General features: G+C 38.7%; 1 protein-coding gene and 1 non-coding gene across 2 annotated transcripts in view; one reads left to right on the forward strand and one right to left on the reverse strand.

The window, feature by feature from the left end:
* The window catches only part of LOC145766348 (DDB1- and CUL4-associated factor 7), a 34847-nt gene extending 15501 nt beyond the window's left edge, over positions 1-19346 (reverse strand). The window contains exons 1-2 of the mRNA XM_082578043.1: positions 19050-19346; positions 4040-4195 (exon numbers count right to left, since the gene is read on the reverse strand). Coding sequence (XP_082434169.1) covers positions 4040-4195; positions 19050-19193 — 300 coding nt within the window. The 5' untranslated portion in view covers positions 19194-19346. The remainder of the gene's footprint in view (positions 1-4039; positions 4196-19049) is intronic.
* On the forward strand, positions 12136-12239 carry LOC145767756 (U6 spliceosomal RNA). Its single transcript, XR_014288899.1, has one exon. It is a non-coding gene; the product is annotated as a U6 spliceosomal RNA (small nuclear RNA).
* Positions 19347-19784: the final 438 nt, after the last annotated feature.

The following is a 19784-nucleotide window of genomic DNA, read 5'->3' on the forward strand; positions in this document are numbered from 1 at the left end:
TTGTTGTTGTTGTTCCACAAACCCTACCACTGTTGTAGCAACTACAAAACTGCAATATATATTCTACAATCTAATTGTCACTGCCAGGTTGTTTGAAATATTAAACGAAGTTTGTCTCAGTTTACCAGTGTTTATGGAACAATTAAGTGTGAGAAGCTGTGAGACCATCTCAATGTTGCGGGTTTCCACTGTTGCAATAGCCACTCATCATAAACATTCAAATAAATGTGCAAACCAGTTGCAGTTAATTTAAAGGAGTGTTGGAATCGGAACAGGCTGACAATGCGATATAAAGTCCAGTTAATGTCACAATGTTATTTTTATTAGAATAGCTTGTTATGAAAGTCCAGCTAGATGACAAAAAATGTTGGTTTACATTGTGCAAATCATATGTCAAATAACCTATACAGTAATCGTTGATGGAAACTTAAATCATGTAATTTTTGTGTATACAGAAAAGTTATAAGGAAACATTTTGATCATTAAAACCAGCCTGAGCAACTAATGGTCGATGTTAATGTACGTTTGATGTCAAACCATACTTTCTCCATTGCAAACCATGCCTTATTAACCTTTTATTTCTCATCATTTGTGCAGTTTAGATTCAAAGGCAGCTTATCTTTTTGATCAATATTAAACAGTTTTCATCAATAGTATTATACAATTTAAAAATATATATATAAACAATCAACCGATATTGGAGTTGGGGAATACAAGTTTTAAGATTCCGCTACTCTATTGTTGTTTCCTAAAATGGATCTACAGATATCCAAGGTTTAAGTCAAACGAACCAAGGGCACGCTATGATAAAGAAGAGTTAATCAGATTAGTAAGAAATTCGCATCAAGTCGTCTAGTGGTGAGATGGTCGGCCGCGACAGTATGTCGAGTCTCCAAGTCCAAGCAAACAACGAGAATTTCCATTAAAAATTGGTTAAAAATTTAGAGCTAAACTGCCCATTCAGGACGTAGTGTAAGGTTTATTTCTATATCATATATATATACTTGTAATATACATTCAAGAAACTAGACGTAACATTGAGGGTCTGCTACCATTCGGCGAGTCCGATTCGGCGAGTCCGATTCAGCGAGTTCCCAATTAGTATTCGGCGACAGCCTTTTTCAGCGAGTTCCCTATTCAGCGATTTTTTTAAATCCAACGATTGAATATTATTCAATATTTAGACATTGAATCAATGTAAATATGAACTATTAGGCTGATTGCGTTCTTTGAATAAATCGAATGGCTTTTGTAAATGTTTCTCAGGTACAACCTGGTCAGCAAAAGTTCCCTCTTGTACACGATTTCAACGTCTGGCGACGTTAAAACAATGTAATTGCCTTCACATTACATTCAAAAGTTTTGTTGACACCAAAAATTCTTTGATTGTTTTGAGTTACACATACAGCATCGTTTTGTGAAAAAGGTTGTTTTGATGTAAAATATATATATTTGAAATATATATCATATAAAATCAACAAATAGCTCATTTAAAAAATGAATGACATGACGATGACATAAATATGACGCAAAGAAGGTGGATGACGTAGGTTTCATGTCAATTTTATGTGAGCAAACATTTTAATTTAATAGTTTAAACATTTTTCACTAAATTTCATTTTAATTCATTTTTCTTTGTCGAAATGCAAAAGAACGATATTGTGGAATAAAATTCTCTAAATAAACAGAAGGTGTTGTTGCCTTAGACGGATAGAAATTGCAAGAACTACATTTGGAAAAATGAAAAATATTTTAACCAATCAAAGTTTAAATTTATCAACTCGTCTCAGGATCTTAAAATGCTATATCTGGTCGACCCTATTATACAATTCTGAAACTTGGACAATGTCACAAAAAATGGAGAAACGGATCGATGCCTTCGAGCTCTGGACATACAGGCAAATGTTAAAAATTTCATGGAAACAAAAGATCACTAACCATAGGCGTCGATTTTTTCTTAGAAGAGAGGAATTCTGGGTGGGCGAGAGTTTTCAAACAGATTTCATTGAATGTGTATGTTTGCAAATTCGCAATGGTTCAGTCTTTCTCACAAAGACTGCGTTTTGCGTCGCTGCAGCAATTAAGCTTTAATAGGTTTGATGTTTGATTTCTTGCGCCTTGCGATCTTATGAGCGCTGCTAAACTAAACAAACTTCTTTTATGTTTTCCTTTGCGACCTAAAAAGCGCGTGACTCGTGACCTGTTATCTTTAAAGTGGCGCCTTCGGATTTGCCGCAAAATGTTCGGACAGGTGACTACAGTAACAAGTACCATCAGGATTAAGACGCATCCACTGGAATTCGGAAAAAAGCTTCCTTTGCAATACACGACCTTCCCGAGCCGGAAGCTGATTAGAAGACAGCATGCTAACGTCAAATGGAGCAGGAAGAGATCCATGGCTCATGCTGTCTTCTAAAACTACCGGTGCATTGCCTGAGACATTGACTTCACCACTGTCCATCCTTGAAGCATTGCTTTCTTCATCAATGTCATCTCTACGTTCACTCGTGCTGGACGTGGTGTCTTCAACGTTATCATCTCGACGCCTTTTGGAAGCTGGTTTTAAGAATGCGTGAATAGATGTTTGACTTTGCTTCATGTTTAACTTTTCAATAATGAAATTACAACATCGCGCGGTGCCCCAATTTATATCCAGCAACACGTTTGTGAGAAAAGATTTGTAAAAAGCGAATGTTTCAGTACGTCTTTAGTTTGTATCCGTTATTTTATTGTCATGTTCATTATGATGTCATATTCATATTCCCTTACGCTGACTCCAGCGTGTGGCAGTTGCCGTAGCAACAACAATGCAGTAAAAACCGCCTTTTTCAACGCAGCGTTGTTGTGAAATTGCTTTGTTCTGTCGGATACCTAGCGAAAGACATAGTGTAAACAAGAAGTTGCGCTGCAGTTAGTTGGATAATTCAGCGTTTAACAAAAACGGAAATACTTGTAACGAACACTTCATAAGTGTCATGAAAACAGGGTGGGCGAAACATATTTTGCCCACCCTAGTTTCACGGCAGGGTGGGCGCCGCCCACCCTGCCCACCCTATTTCGACGCCTATGTCACTAACGATGAAGTACTCTCCAAATTCAATTCGAGCAAAATGCTTTTACAAACAGTCAAAAGAAGAAAATTGAAGTATTTCGGACACACAATAAGGCAAAATTCATTACAAAGATCATTAATAGAAGGGAAGATAAACGGTAAAAGAAGTAAAGGCAGATGGACAAAATTAACTTATGAATGTGCAGTACGCACAGCTCATGGTCGAGAACAATGGCGCATTGTATCCAACCCTCCATACGAGGAAGGAACAAAATGATGATGATGTTGTTGCCTTATTGGATTTACAGAAGGCGTCGTTGGATTCCCAAAAAATCGCTGAATAGGGAACTCGCCGAAAATGGCTGTCGCCGAATAGGGAACTCACTGAATCGGACTCGCCGAAACGGGCCATTCCTTAACATTGAAGCAGTTGAAATGTGGTTTTATAGAAGAATGCTCAGGATTTCATATACTGATCAGTGATCACATCACAAATGCAGAAGTTCTAAAGGTCAGGTACATTAAGACTAGGAACTATTGAACAACATAACTCAAGGGCAGCTCAAATTTCTCGGTCACATCATCAGAAAAGAAGAAATCGAAAATCTTTGTCTAAGCGGTCGCCTTTTCCGGAGGCGTGCTCGTGGCAGACAACGAACAACATTTGTATGTAATTTTCAACGAAATACATCAATCAGCCAACCAAGAACACTTTGGGATACTGCACAACAAAGGGAACATTGGAAGATTTTACGAACTGAGCATCCAGTTAATCAAAGGCCGCATCGGCTATGATACAAGTGATGATGATATGCATTGTATATATATTGTATAATGTATCACATAGGTTATATAGTTCATAGTAGCTACATTTCAACAGAGATGAAATGTAGTCACACTAGAAAAAACATTATTAGATAGTCTCCCGCACTTTAATATTAGAGACTTTTGTTTCATGCCAACATGATATCAGATATTGAAACTTACAACTCTCCAAAGCCGCAAATAATCTCCACTGGTAGCAAGTAGGTCTGGATAAACAGCTTTTGGGTCAGGAATCCACATAATTTTTGTGCAAGGATATGGGTGGTCAAACATGCTACGTGCTTTAAACTCGGCTCGATCTTCATCAAGTCCAACGATCTGAACCAAGGAATTTTTTTTATTAAAATTTATGTATACACTTCATCTGCTTTAGTGAGCAAGACTTCTGTACGATATACTGTATCAACAAATATGGTTACTACAGACTACAGTATACCGTATTCATAAACTATATATAGCATCTGACTAAGCTAATTACCCATCTACTAGTGTAAGGCATTTACAGACTGTACAGTGTGTCATCATAAGCAATCCTACTAAAGAAAATATCACATTGCCTACCACACTTGTTCTAAACAGCGTGATTACGAGGCAATTGAGGCATCCTTTCGTATTTTTGTTTGAAGTGGTTTATCTGACAGTCGACTTCAGAATATTTTTGATAGTAGACAACAGTATTAAGGTCGCTAGATGGGTAAGTGGTGCAATGCCAATAAACATTGATAAAATCCAGTGAAACTTAAAAATACTTAGTAAGACGAATAAAAGCTTCCCACATGAACCAGACATTAACATGGTAAATAATATTTTTTTAAATAAAAAGCATAAAACTAATGGCAAAGTTTGTGACTTTTTCAGTATATTGATTACCCTCAACCTTAGATGTGATGTTGCGATTCTATGCAAACTGTGACAACGATTGATAAACCTAATAGCACCAGTCACTAACTTACACAATTCTTAAACCAGCGATCGAGTAATTAAAAAAACAGTTAGAAATTCCAGCTATCATTAACCAGGTTGCTTATATAGAGGGTCCACCGGTCCACGTCTATTAGGCGCAAACAGTTAGGCGCTGGTCAAATAAGCGCACACACTGTGGCATCTGGATATTTAGGTGCGGAGCACTGTGGCGCCCGTTCATTTAGGTGCTATTCCTAGTAAAGTCTGCAGATTGTATCGGTTCAGCTTTGGCAAAACCTAGTCGGGGTTTTAATGGAAAACTAACTTACTGTACTCTTCACTCAAGCCTACCACCCGCTTGAATATAGGCTACAGTGTATTTTTTACTGATGTTTAGTGTAGTTATTATTGGACATATACTGTATAACTAAAAGTCAACTCAGTCATGTTTGGAAACTTGAATAAGTTATTGATAAAGCTTTCGCCAATGCAAACCTGGACAAACAACAAATAAATGCCAAACTCACCCATTAAAAAAACAATATATTTTTCTGTTCAATTTAAGATTTTGTGTGAAAAGCAGGCCTCGAAATTTGTACTTTTTTCCGGCGGTCAAGCATGTCCTACCGGACCGGCCTTTTCAGCGGACATTTAATATCTCAACCGGACATATTTTTTGCATGTAGATTTTGCGCAAAATCACACTACAGTATAGTGTAGTCGTGTTTGTAGAAGAAGATTTTCTACACCAGAATAACTCTGCAATGTCCGCAGCAGTGGTCGAGTGGTTAGCGCATTGGGCTTGCAGTTGAAAGCCTGCATGTTCGACTCCAGCCACCCGCACTTGCTGTTGTTTCTCTGGGCAAGAAACTTTACGATAATTGCCTCTACCCAGTGATCGATTTCGAGTAATGGGTAGTATCAAATTTAAGTCATAAGTAGAGTAGACAACCGGAAACAGACATTGCCGTCGGCTGCAGCGTGGGTCAGGTGTACGTCGGAAGGCGTACCCCGATGCATAGCGCTCAAGTCCGATTTCCCGCAATGCAGGATAAAGATATGACAAACAAACAAACAATGGTTGATGGCTTAATTAACCGACCCTGAAGTATACTGAAGCAGATTGCTTGCAAATAAATCAGTGCGTTAATGACAGTCGTGTAACCATACGCGCCGACTTCCGGGGGGGGGGGGGCGGCGCCCAGGGCTGCGATTTTTGCCTTTTTCGGTGACGAGGTCACTCGACACGCGCCATCATTATTCGACAAACGCCGTCCGTGCCTTACGAAAAAAAAGAGAAAAAAAAAAAGAAAAAAAAAGAAGAAAATAAATAAGAAAAAAAACTGAGAAAGGACTAAACGTCGTCAGGTCGAGGAACAATCGAGGGGGGGGCATCACGTGATGCAATCATAAGAGTGCTGACTTATGTAAACTTTCTTGCGCCAGGTACTTCAAAGCAAGGTCTAAAAGCGACGCTTCACACGACAAACTCCCAAGGCGTCAGCGCCGCCATTTTGAACACTGCGGGAGAATGCTTTGATCGAAGTTCCAACGCCTGGCATCAATCATTTCGCCACACACGTTTTGTGCTATTCGACACAACGGTTTTTTTTTTATAGATAAAATAACCGAAATAGGCTACTTTAATTGTCAACGTATTTGCAAGTTTGGACTTATGTCTGACTTATGCACTTGTTGTTCCAAGATTGCAGAAATGTTTTGCAATGTGAATAAAGAATAGTAGACAGATAAACACGGTTGCAACTTGACTTCCATTCACTAAAAGGGTTTCTGTGATTACGTAATGGGCGATTTTGCATTTGCATTCTCAAAAGCACACAACCCAGCTGGCAAAACCCGTCGTTTTTACATTGAAAAAACGAGAACCGAAAAATATACTAGAGTAGTCTATCTGATGTTTGATTTGTAGTGATGTAATAATACCAAAAGTAGCGATACGCACGCTATTACGTTAAATAACTCAGGGGGAAAAGTAAGTTAATTTTGGGTTGATTCAACGTTTGAGTCAGCACAAATCTATTTAATTTTCCTGGAGGGTTACATTGCGTACCCAGACAGCAAAAATCATCATTTTTACATTGATTCAACGTTTACAGACGTGAAGTCAATGCAAAAATAACGAATTTTGATGAATGCGTATCAATTTCCAAAAAGAAATTTACGTTTGTTTTACATTAATTCGACATCTAGCGACGTTGAATTATCATAAAATAACGTTATATTATTGTTCAACCAGGTACCGGTTACAAATTAATATCTCCCAGCGAGATGATTGCCTCGATTTACGTTTACACTAACATAATTTCGGCACAATTGAGATACTGCGAGCAAACACGAGTCTGTTTGATAAAGAACTAGCTGTCAGAATCGGAATCATAAGACGCTGTATGGGAGGATGAAGCTGTCGCATCGTCACTGGAATACTTGAAGACGCAAAACTGCCCGTTCATGAACGCGCAATGCCATATGATAAGAAGCATTATTTTTCGTTTCTGCCGAATAACCGTTTATCCAATTTTGTACTACTTTTTTAACTTGACCCCGTAGCTTTTCTAATTCCGATTTGTTCCGTCATAAAATTCTTTACAAATATTGCAAAATACCGCACTAACTTTTCCTTCTGTTTGATAATCTATAGCAGGTAAATTCCACTTTTTAACTGTATCTTCTTTCACTAGGATTTATATTCGCAACGACACCAGTAAACAATAAGCATTCGATGAAAGAATAACTTTTGCGTAGCAATGAGCCAGTATTTATAAGATTGCAAACTTTTTACAGTTCACAAGAGCATTGGCAGCGCATGAAATAGCTTGCGTGATGCTCTGGGCTACCTACCGCCGTGTGACACGCGATGAAGAAGCGCATAAAATTTCGTTTGACTAAACATTAAAGCCATGGTGATTAAAGCATACGGCAATTGTCGCAGCAATCCAAGGTGTGTTGATTTGGCGACGGCAATGTTTTTGCCGTCGTAGATGGAATCACTCAACCAGCGTGTGATTAAAAACTTAAAGTAAGTAACTCTGATACCACACAACTTGTGCGGTAACTCACGGCCAAACGCTTATAATCTGACTCTTGTGACGTCATATTACTATTCGACAAACAAGCGTAGAATTTTTGGTCGTTCGACAAGAAAGAAAAAATCGCAGCCCTGGCGGCGCTCGCCGTAAATTTATGGATGAGGGGCAAAAAAATGGCTATTACAAGTGGTGTTTCAAAGATAAAATACTTCACGAAAGAGATTTAGATCATTTAAACAGACTTAAAAAATGCCGAAACTGAAAAACAGCCTAGGTTGCTCTTGCCCGCAAAACAGCAGCTGATAACATAGCTTTCTCTGGAACGTGAATTACTACTGAGATGCGTATGGCACGCAAGATCACAGTCACACACTGCTTATCTTCCCGCGCGCGAGGAGCAACTTCAAAGTCAAAACGTGTGGTAGCGAAAAAGCGAATGCGAGGTTGAATGTTTAATCCCATTTCACGAGTTATCCAAACGTCCCTTAGATTTTCTGTGACTTCAAACATGAAATCGATTTTAGCAAACTTTATCGAGTTGAAACTACGAAATAAAATTAAATTAAAAAACTAATTAAGCACTGTATTGACTATATATTGTGAGAATATCTCATACACTCATCTATATGCACTCTTGCACTACCGTATATACTCGAGTATAGGTCGATCTCCATTCTCGTGTATAAGTCGAAACCCTAGTTTTGACCTGAAAATCGGTGATATTTCCTTCTCGCGTGTAGAAACCGAACAGCTTATTCCCGACACTACCATTCGATGGTTCATCTAAGTATTGGCATTGACATAAGGTGAGGAAATTTCAAAATAGAGCGTAAAGTAACTTATACTGCAGGAAATGTCACGTAACTATTCACGCAATTATTAGGTAAACCAGCAAAATTAGACGCGCTATTTTCAACGAGGTCTTCCCGCTGTGAGATCAATTATGATTGAACAGAACGCATTGTTTTGTTCGCAATGTGTGAGAATTAAATCGAAAACCGATAAAAAAAAGGTGTTTAATGGTCTTGGTCGCAGATATTGCCTGCATTAACGACGTCTCTTGCCGCTATTATCACCAAGCCAACCTGACACAATTGTTGTATGTTTGACATCTAAGGTTTGACATCGACTTCAACAATCATGGAATGTTACGTAATAAGAACGATTATATCCTACTACACGCAAAAATAATAAAATGAATCTCTTAAAACAGCTCTTTCTGCTGTTTTGTCTTGTGAGCTTTGCATATTGCTCAACAAGTGCATAAAGTTGAGAATTGACAAGAAATCATCAAATTTGAAAATCAAGTTTGCATCACTGCAAATAAACATATTCAAAACTTTTACTTCGTCCGACGCCATTTCACACTCCGTAATCTACGTCGGCGATGATTTTGCCTCAGCAAAAATGCGTTCATTTTGAAAACTGGCGAGCTGGAGACAACAGCTTGTCCCGTGCATAAGTCGAACCTGTCTTTTTGAGGTGAAAACCACTTGCGAACATCTCGACTTTTACTCGAGCATATACGGTATTCGATAAAAGACTGTAAAGACTTTCGATAAAAAACTGAAGAGAAAACACTTCGCCGTTGTTAACGCTTTGAAGGTAAATAATTAGCAAAACGAGGTTAATAAAACTGATAGCGGGTTTCCACTCTGCTTGAGATCATGATTTTTTTTGCGTTTTATTTCGATAACTTCACTGTCTTGATCGCCGTTATTCACTCGCACGAAAAGGAAATGATATGGGCTTGTTTTCCAACTGTTCCAATTATGAGCTAACAATACCAAAATTTTTACGACTAAGCGTACTGCATGCGTAAAACTAATCGTTTCAAGCAGCGGTTCTAATAAATTAGGTTTGCGACCTAGGTGTCAATATAAACAAGACAGTAAGCTTAATCAAAGACTATTTTAATTGAGTAAAATAGCGTTATGGTTATGACGTCATCACCATTCTCGCCCCCCAAGGTTTTCTGAAAAGTCGGCGCCTATGCGTGTAACGACGCAATAAACACAATCGAAAACAACAATCCAAATTTCTTTAATTACAAAAACAACTACGATCACTTATTTCGTGGTTTTCGCGTTACAGAATCGTTGTGTCAAGCGATTAGGCTACTGCCAACGCGGGGTCATAAATCTCTAGCTCAGGACCGTCCAGACAAATGCGCATCAGTGACTCAATATCAATAGTGTTAGTGTTAACTAACTAACTAACACAATAGTGTTAGTCTAACACGCTCCCTTCTGTGCAGAAATTCTTTTTCTATCAGTATCAGCGTGAATACTGAATAAGGTCGCCACATTCGCCTAAGCACGTGCGGAACCCAGATGAGACTTGCTTCTCTGTGACGTTTCTTTTTAACAAACGATCAATGTAACGCAATAATCCTCATTGTGAAAATTAGAATACATATCCTGCCGAAAAGTTCAGACAACTTTATTTCAAGGCAACATTGCAAGGCGTTGAAATGATGTAAAAATGGCTACTTTTGCCATCAGCTCGTTAACCACGCCACTCTAATGTGATCTTTAAAGCAATAGCCTGTACTATTATTGTTTCAGCTCCGTATTTGTTCACGTTAAACAAACAATTGTAACAATTCAAATTTAAAATATCTTTTAGCTGCATTAGATCTATTTTTGTTAAGAATTTTGCGGCGGTCATTTATGACCGACCAATGAGTCGGCTTCGGCAGACATTCGAGGTCATTCCGGAGGTCATGACCGCCATGACCGCCGGAATTTCGAGGCCTGGAAAAGCATTGCCGGTTTAAGCAGCATCACTCACCGAAGGCATGACATATTTTTCTGTTCAATACAACATTTTGTGTAAAAAGCATTGCTGGTTTAAGCAGCTTCACTCACCGAAGCCAAGACATATTTTTCTGTTTAATACAAAATTTTGTGTGAAAAGCATTGCCAGATAAAGCAGCTTCACTCACTGAAGCCATGACTAACGAATAAATGCAAGCGCATTAACAAAACAACATATTTTTCTGTTCAATATAACATTTTGTGAAAAGCATTACCCTACCTGGGGAGCAAGTCTTTTAGGCGCTGACAGTTAGGCGCCAGTCAAACAGGCGCGCACAGCCGCACACTGTGGCGTCTGGATATTTAGGTGCGGAGCACTGTGGCGCCCGTTCATTTAGGTGCTATTCCTAGTAAAGTCTGCAGATTGTATCAGCTTGGCAGGTAGGGCAATGCTTTTCACACAAAATTTTATATTGAACAGAAAAATATGTCATGGCTTCCATGAGTGAAGCTGCTTAAACCGGCAATGCTTTTCACACAAAATGTTATATTGAACAAAAAAATATATCATATTGTTTTTTAATGCGCGTGTTCGGCGTTTATTGTTAGTCCAGGTTTGCGTCGGCGAAAGCTTTATCAATAAATTATTCAAGTTTCCGAACATGACTGAGTTTACTTTTAGTGAGTCAAATAATAACTACATTAAACAGTAAAAAATATACCGTAGCCTATATTCAAGCGGGTGGTAGGCTTGAGTGAAGATTAACTTAGTTTTCCGTCGAAACTCCGACTAGGTTTAATAACGAGCAAAGTCGCACCATTATGCTTGCAACTTGTAGCCAGAGTTCATATGCCCTATAGCAGGGGTCACCAACCTTTTTTGCATGCGGGCCACTTTGGCACTAAGGAGAGCTGTGGCGGGCCGCACTAATAAAATGATAGGTAGGTTGACGCTTATGCTAGAAAAGAACGCATTTCGTACCCAGTATCCAGCGTTACATGTTGTTCATACTTATGTTAGAATACCGCAGCAACAAAATTAATCGAACAACGCTACTGCCAGGCCAAACTCCTTTTACAACACTTTTGACGTTTTTAACAATGCCTAATAAACGAGGCCACTTGTTTTGCGCACTTATAGCGAGGCGAGAGGTTTCATCAGAATATTCATCGCCAAGCAAGAGTGGTGTTGCTACTTTGCTTCGCAAAAGATATCTTGCAATTAACAGTTTCAGTAAACAAGGAAATGTTTGACACATCGCAATACAGGCAACAATAGTGACCTGCAAACATATCAGCGAAAAATAGGCTCCAATAACAGAGAAAAAGAAACCAGGTAACATGAAACAAACGCTTGTGGAAATCACCGAAAAATCGTAATTCTATCGTAATTCATGAACAGTCTTCCCTCTAAAAAAGCAATGATTAGGTTTTTCATCCTTTTGTGAGAGTCTATAAAACCGTTTTTATTTTATTATTGACAAGTCTCACTTACGGTGCTTATCAGCATGGCAAGAATTGTTGATTAACAACATTTTGCAGTAGGCCTACTTGCTTCGGCAGAACATATACTAAAATTGGAACGATACAGAGAAGATTTGCATGGCCCCGCGCAAGGATGACACGCAAAATCGTGAAACGTTCCATATTTCTTTAAAAAAAAAAACGTTGTTTTGCAGTACTAAGCTAAATATTTTCATAATACAATCAGAAAAAGTCTTTAAATTTATATATAATATTTTGCCAATTTATTATAAATTGAGTTGGCACACCGACCTATTTTGCCAACAAAAACTTGCATAAAGGGAATACAGTACTGCTCGTGAAACACAATAACGGTGAAACGCACACTAGTGTTTACATGACATTTGCAAACTTAAAATAAGCAACCTATGCTCACAGACAATTTCGAAATTCGAAAACAGACGTTTTAATCAACCACTGGGACAGTGTGGCTGGACATCGCATTGGAATAACTTTAAGCAACCCCCACCTAGAACTATAATCTGATTGGTCGGTCGGTGGAATCGTATGCAAAGCGAAAATATGCTTCCCGGAAAGTATTTTTTGCCTTCGTGCTCATTAACTCAAGAAAAGTATTTTTAGTTATACTTGTACGCTGATACCTTCCGCGGGCCGCAGCGATACAGCGTGGCGGGCCGCCATTTGGTGACCCCTGCCCTATAGAAATGTATTCATGTAGTGGAGCATTGTCACATACGTAGTTACGTATCCGCCACACGACCAATCCATTCCAAGTAGAAGTAATTGCAAAAGATAACAGATTAAGTAAGGTTCTATCTGGCTGCAACCTGTGTTCAAGATGCATAGCAAATGTCCTGTGGAGATGTGCTAATATTAAGAGTAGTAGAGCGTTGTCTCGCACCTCATCTCCACACGCGCATTGACAAAACAACATATTTTCTGCTCAATATAACATTTTGTGTGAAAAGCATTGCCGGTTTAAGCAGCTTCACTCACAGAAGCCATGACATATTTTTCTGTTCAATATAAAATTTTGTGTGAAAAGCATTGCCCTACCTGCCAAGCTGATACAATCTGCAGACTTTACTAGGAATAGCACCTAAATGAACGGGCGCCACAGTGCTCTGCACCTAAATATCCAGACGCCACAGTGTGCGCGCCTGTTTGACCGGCGCCTAACTGTCTGCGCCTAAAAGACGTGGACCCCCCTACCTGCCAAGCTTATACAATCTGCAGACTTTACTACCGGCACCTAAAAGACTTGCTCTCTATATAGAAACATTTGTTTGTTTTTTTGCAACATGATTGATCAAACACATCATTTTTTCAAGTATTCAAAAAGTGATCTTGATCTTCAAGATCACGTTGTTTTGGTGATCTCATCTGTCTTCAAGATCACATATTAAGGCAAACCGGGACGTGTTGTCACAAGGGGCGTGTTGTCACAGCAATTTTTTTTGTACTTGCACTGACTGCTTCGAGTCTATATTTGTAGCACGTGCTTCGTTAAGAGTCATATTTATTTTGAGGTGAGCAAAGTCAAGAAAAGACAGCAGGTTTAGCTTAAATTAAATTATTATCAAAAATTTGGTCATCGATGTAAATTTCACTTACTTTTCAAAATTGTGTGACGCTTTCGTAAGAGCAGTCTGACCGCAAGTATGAAATCAGTTTTATAGCTTATTATGTTAGGAGTATAGCTGACACTTTAGAAGTTAATAGCGTGCCTTTTCTAGCCACCATTAAAACTTTTGTCTGACTGCGTACGTCTGGGCGAGTTGTCACAGCTGTGATGATGGTCACAGCTTACGAGAAGCAGAAGCAAAATTTGGCATAAACTACCGAACCCTTGGTTGATATGTGAAGGCAAGGAAACAAGACCCAAAGCAGTTGTTGAATTAATTTCAACTTGTTTATAAGTGTAAATTCCACGTAATAAAATTTGATTTTGTAACGCAAACCGGGGAGTGTTGTCACAGGTTTGAGGTTTCTCGATTTGTGCTTTTGCTATTTGCAAGTGATTTGGTTATATCATTCGTACACTGTCCACTTACAACGCGCCCCAGCATGGGGCGTGTTGTCACTTTTTTTTTTTTACAAAAATTTGATTTTCTTGAAATCCTTTTGTGGTTGAAAAGTTTAACTAGTGGCAAAAGGAAGTGTAAGTGGACAGTGTACGAATGATATAAACAAATCACTTGCATTGTATATAGCAAAAGCACAAATCGAGAAACTTCAAACCTGTGACAACACGCCCCGGTTTGCCTGATAAGTGATCTTCATTATAAAAATCACCATAACTGGTGATCTTGCCCATCTCTGCCTATAGATACGAACCGATTTGGAAACTGATGTACAAGTCTCCGTTCTGATCGAAATGTTATGATGTGATAGATTGAAATCAACCAAGACATATAGGGTAAAGTGCAGTCTTCGAAATTAGCCTTGGCAATTGCCGAGGTGATTGCCGACGCAGATGCATGAATGGCGCATTAGCGTCGGCAATAAAAATGCCAAGGCCACATGAGTGGTTGTAAGGTTAGGGTTGGGGTTAGACATTCCTCCCAGTCGTTATGCCATAGCCATAGATTTGATTGTTAGTCAACATCCTGATGGAGCTCTGCGAAACAGGCGTGTGGATGGGTATCAAAGCACAAAAGCAACAAAACGTGGACGCTTCATTGCGAACGGCGAAGACAGTGTAGATTTAAAGCCAAGGGATGAGCCTCTTGATGTGTCTGATTGTAGTGATGACGCGACAACCTCATCCTCCGATACAGCATCTAATGATTCCGATTTTGACAGCTAGTTCTTTATCAAACAGACTTTGTGTGGCTGGCAGTATCCCATTGTGCCAAAATTATGTTAGTGTACTGTATTATATACGTAAATCGAGGTAATCTTATTGCAGGGAACTATTAATTTGTTACCGGTACCTGGTTAAGCAATTAACGTTATTTTATGATAATTCAACATCGCTCGATGTCGAATTAATGCAAAACAAACGTAAATTCTTATTGGGCATTGTTGTTACACAATATAATCCCCCGCCAGGAAAATTAAATCGATTTGTGCTGGCTCAAACGTTAAATCAACCCAAAATTAACTCCCCCCCGTAACAGCGTGCGTAATGGCGTTGCTCGCTTTATCGCTACTTTTGGTATTATTACATCACAACAAATCAAACAGTGCGGTCGTGATAGACTACTTTAATATATTTTTCGCTTCTCATTTTACATGTTTTGGTACAATTTTTTTCGTAATAAACATTCACAGCAATTGCCGAAGCAATTTCAACTTTTGCCATTTGGCCTCGGCAACGTTTTTGCCGAAGTAAAAATATTTATGCTAATTTCGAAGACTGAAAGTGTGTCAACAGCATTCAATTAAGCAAAAGCTATTTTTGCCTCTACTACTATCCATTTACTTCACTATTTTCTAACCCTTACATTCAGGGTTAGTTGTAGGTTTTGGTTAGAAAATTGTAAAGCAAAGGTAAAGTAGTGTAGACACAAAACAGCTACTTCACCCTGTATTTTTGGTCACTTACAATCTATGACATCATGATGTTTTTTGAACAGGGCGAGACTTCTATAGACTACTAGTTGTCCAATTCTCTACATTCTTCAAGCTTTTATAAATTTTGCTAACTGTCTAACAGAAACTTTCAAAAACCTTTTTTACGTGTTTTCATTGCTTTCTCCAGGTGCTACAATTGGTTTTGGCATTAAGAGACTTTTTAAAAATATAGACAATTTGAGTAAGAAAATTTTCATGAAGTTGTCAGCAACTGGTACTTTTCAACAGCCTGATTGAAAGTTTTTAAATTACATTTTCTCACTTGTTGACTAAGTCCCCAAGGTAACATAAGCTGTCATACCATTACCGGTCACTGCAAAATGAGAAAATTTAATTTTACAAGTTTCACTTTGACAGCAACACTGCAACAGTCATATAAATCTGCAAACTATAGTATGACATAGGCAGCATTTCTAGGCAAATATGGTCCAACAAGAATGTAACATAAGTGTAGCTCAATTAATCATGTTTTACTAAATATATATACAGACAGTACATAATATATATATAAAATCGTAACATAGCCGCCGACTTTTCAAAAACCTTGTGGGGAGAAAAGGTGATGACGTCATAACCGTAACGCTATATTACTTCAGGGTTCGATCTTAGCACTGGTCCTCTGGCGTGGCCAATGTCTAGTGCAAGTTCCCCGCGGACCAGTACAAATCGTTTCGCACTGGTCCGACTGTCCAAGGTGCGAAAATATCATCGTTTTATGTCGTTTAGAGTGCGTGGTTCTCATTTGGCTTCTCTTCAAACAACAAAACACGTGATCCGTATGTGTTAAACCAGGGGTCACCAACTGGCGGCCCGCCATGCTGTTATGTGCGGCCCGCAGAAGGTATCAGCGTACAAGTATAACCAAAAATACTTTTCTTGAGGAGTTAAATAACATGAAGGCAAAAATACTTTCCGAGAAGCATATTTTTGGTTTGCATATGATTCCCTCGACCGACCAATCAAATTGTAGTTCTAGGTGGGGGTCGTTTAAAGTTGTTCCAATGCGATGTCCAGCCACAATGTCCCAGTGGTTGATTAAAACGTCTGTCTTACGAATTTCAAAATTGTCTGTGAGCATAGGGTTGCTTGTTTTAAGTTTGTAAATGTCATGTAAACACTAGTGTGCGTTTTACCGTTATTGTGTTTCATGAGCAGTGTTCCCTTTATGCAAGTTTTTGTTGGCAAAATAGGTCGGTGTGCCAACTCAATTTATATTAAATTAGAAAAATATTACGGTATATATAAATTTAAAGACTTTTCTGGTTGTACAGTAATACGAAAATATTTAGCTTAGTATGATACTGCAAAATGTTGTTAATCAACAATTCTTGCCGTGCTGATAAGCACCGCAAGTGACAGTTGTCTAATAATCAAGGAAAGACGGTTTTAGAGACTCCCACAAAAAGGATGAAAAACTAATTCATTCCTTGTTTAGAGGGAACACTGTTCATGAGTTAAGATAGAAATGTTTTTTCGATGATTTCCACAAACATTTGTTTTATGGTGCCTGGTTTCTTTCTCCCTGTTATTGAAACCTATTTTTCACTGATATGTTTGCAGGTCACTAATTGTTGCCTGTATTGCGTTGTGTCAAACATATCCATGTTTACTACAACTGTTAATTACAAGATATCTTTTGTGAAGCGGAGTGACGACACCACTCTTGCTTGGCGATGAATACTCTAATGAAACCGCTTGCCTCGCTATAAGTGCACAAAACAAGTGGCCTCGTTTATTAGGCATTGTTAAAGAAGTCAAAAGTGTTGTTAAAGGAGTTTAGCCCGGCAGTAGCATTGTTCGACTAATTTTGTTGCTGCGGTATTCTAAGATAAATATTAACAACATGTAACGCTGGATACTGGGTACGAAATGTGTTCTTTTCTAGCATAAGAGTCAACCTACCTAAAATTTTATTGGTGCGGCCCGCCACAGCTCTCCTTAGTGCTAAAGTGGTCCGCATGCAAAAAAAGTTGGTGACCCTGTGTTAAACCGTAAGAAAAAGCAATCGCAACATCACGTAATGGTGTTAAATTCTAAGAAAAAGGGTCATCGCAACAACATGTGAGCTCTGGTAGCCTAGTACAGTACTCTCAAGAGATTTGATGCATAAAAATGTTAAGATTGTGCTAGAGAGCATGTGAGTGATGAGGCATCAGATTAACTTAATACATGGCGAGACAAACACACATCGGATTCCGATTATGACCCTGTGATCGTCCCGTCATCAGATTCCGATTATGACCCATCACCATCAACCATCATCGGATTCAGAAATTGAAGAAGAGCCCCAAGTAGATTGAAGACTCAACGTAGACTGAATGTCTTGCCTAGATAAACTGTTGTTACTGTTATTGCCATTGTATGTATATTATATACATGGAAATGTTAAATTGCCACCGTTCATTATTGTCGTTTTAAGGTGGTTTTTCCTGGGTAGGCCTCGTGCTTCCCACGACAATCTTGTTTTTATCAGTAAACAGGACGAACCAGTGCGATCTCGTGCGGACCAGTGCAAATGGTTAGCCACTGGTCCGGTTGGCCAGTGTGAAAAAAAGTAAAGGTCGAACCCTGTTACTCAATTAAAATAGTCTTTGATAAAGCTTACTGTCTTGTTTATATTGACACCTAGGTCGCAAACCAAATTTATTAGAACCATTGCTTGAAACGATTAGTTTTATGCATGCAGTACGCCTAGTCAAAAAAATTTGATATTGTTAGCTCATAATTGGAACAGTTGGAAAACAAGCCGATTCATTTCCTTTTCAATTGAGTGAATAACAACAATCAAGACAGTGAAGTTATCGAAATAAAATGCAAGAAATCATGATCTCAAGCAGAGTGGAAACCCGCTATCAGTTTTATTAACCTAGTTTCGCTCGTTTTGTTAATTACTTACCTTCAAAGCGTTAACGGAAGTGTTTTCTCTTCTGATTTTTATTGAGTCTTCATAGTCTTTTATCGAATACCGTATATACTCGAGTATAGGTCGAGATGTTCGCAAGTGATTTTCACCTCAAAAACACAGGTTCAACTTATACACAGGACAAGCTACCACGAGTTTGGACTTTGAAGTTGCTCTCACGCGCGGGAAGACAAGCAGTGTGTGACTGTGAGTGCTGTGCTCATCTCAGTAGTAATTCACATTCCAGAGAAAGCCATGCGATCAGTTTTGCTGGCAAGAGCAACGTAGGCTGTTTTTCGCTTTTGGCATTCTTTAAGTCCGCTTAAATGATCTAAATCTCTCTCGTGAAGTATTTTATCTTTGAAACACCACTTGTAGTAGCTATTTTTGTTGCCCCTCAACCATAAATTTACGGGGGCGCTGCCCCCAGAAGTCTGTGCATATGCTGCAGAGATACCGTATTAAATGTCAACATAAATTGCCATAGATAACGTTACCTGAACTTTGTTGTTATATTCTTCAATAAAACTTCCAATGGCCAGTCTAAACTTGTTGTCATGGCGAACACTCCAGTTGGTAGCATAGATGGTCCATGGAGCTTCATACTTGTAAATTTCCTTGCGTTTTGGAACATTTGCCATCGTTCAATAACTTGAGAAATCAATTAGCAGTATAAAACATACCAGTATCTTAACTAGGCCTAGTCATATAATAGGCTATGCATTATGATATCACTAATTCCAAACTTGTAGGTTATTTATATATATCAATTTTTGATAAGACCTGAAAATAGTGGAACTAGAAAATACAACCGGTTTTAAAACAAAGCATAAAATTCAGTAGGCTATTGGAAAGATGAGTCAAAAAATACTATTGACACAATGATACAGAACAAACAACACTACAGGAAAAGACTGGGCTACTTGTGTCCCAAACCAGTGGGCTACTGTAAATATAAATAAGTGAGTCCCATACTTGATCTAAGCATCGGGGGATGAGAAGATAAGGTTCTCAATTCTCATTATACAAAGCCCTTAGCACAAACGAGCGTAGGGTGGCCAGTTCCTTTCTCTCGCCGAACTTTCCTTCAGCAACTAAGCCCAGCCAAATTATTACACTCCGGGTAGAGGTTAGCAATGTTTTTCAACACCCAGCTGAAGGCGGGAGTCGAACCAGAATAGCAGGATTGGAAAGCGTTTTTTTTTTGGTTTGAATTTTTATCCTCAGACTGA

Source organism: Aplidium turbinatum, chromosome 3 (genome assembly GCF_918807975.1).
Source record: "Aplidium turbinatum chromosome 3, kaAplTurb1.1, whole genome shotgun sequence".
NCBI lineage: Eukaryota > Metazoa > Chordata > Ascidiacea > Aplousobranchia > Polyclinidae > Aplidium > Aplidium turbinatum.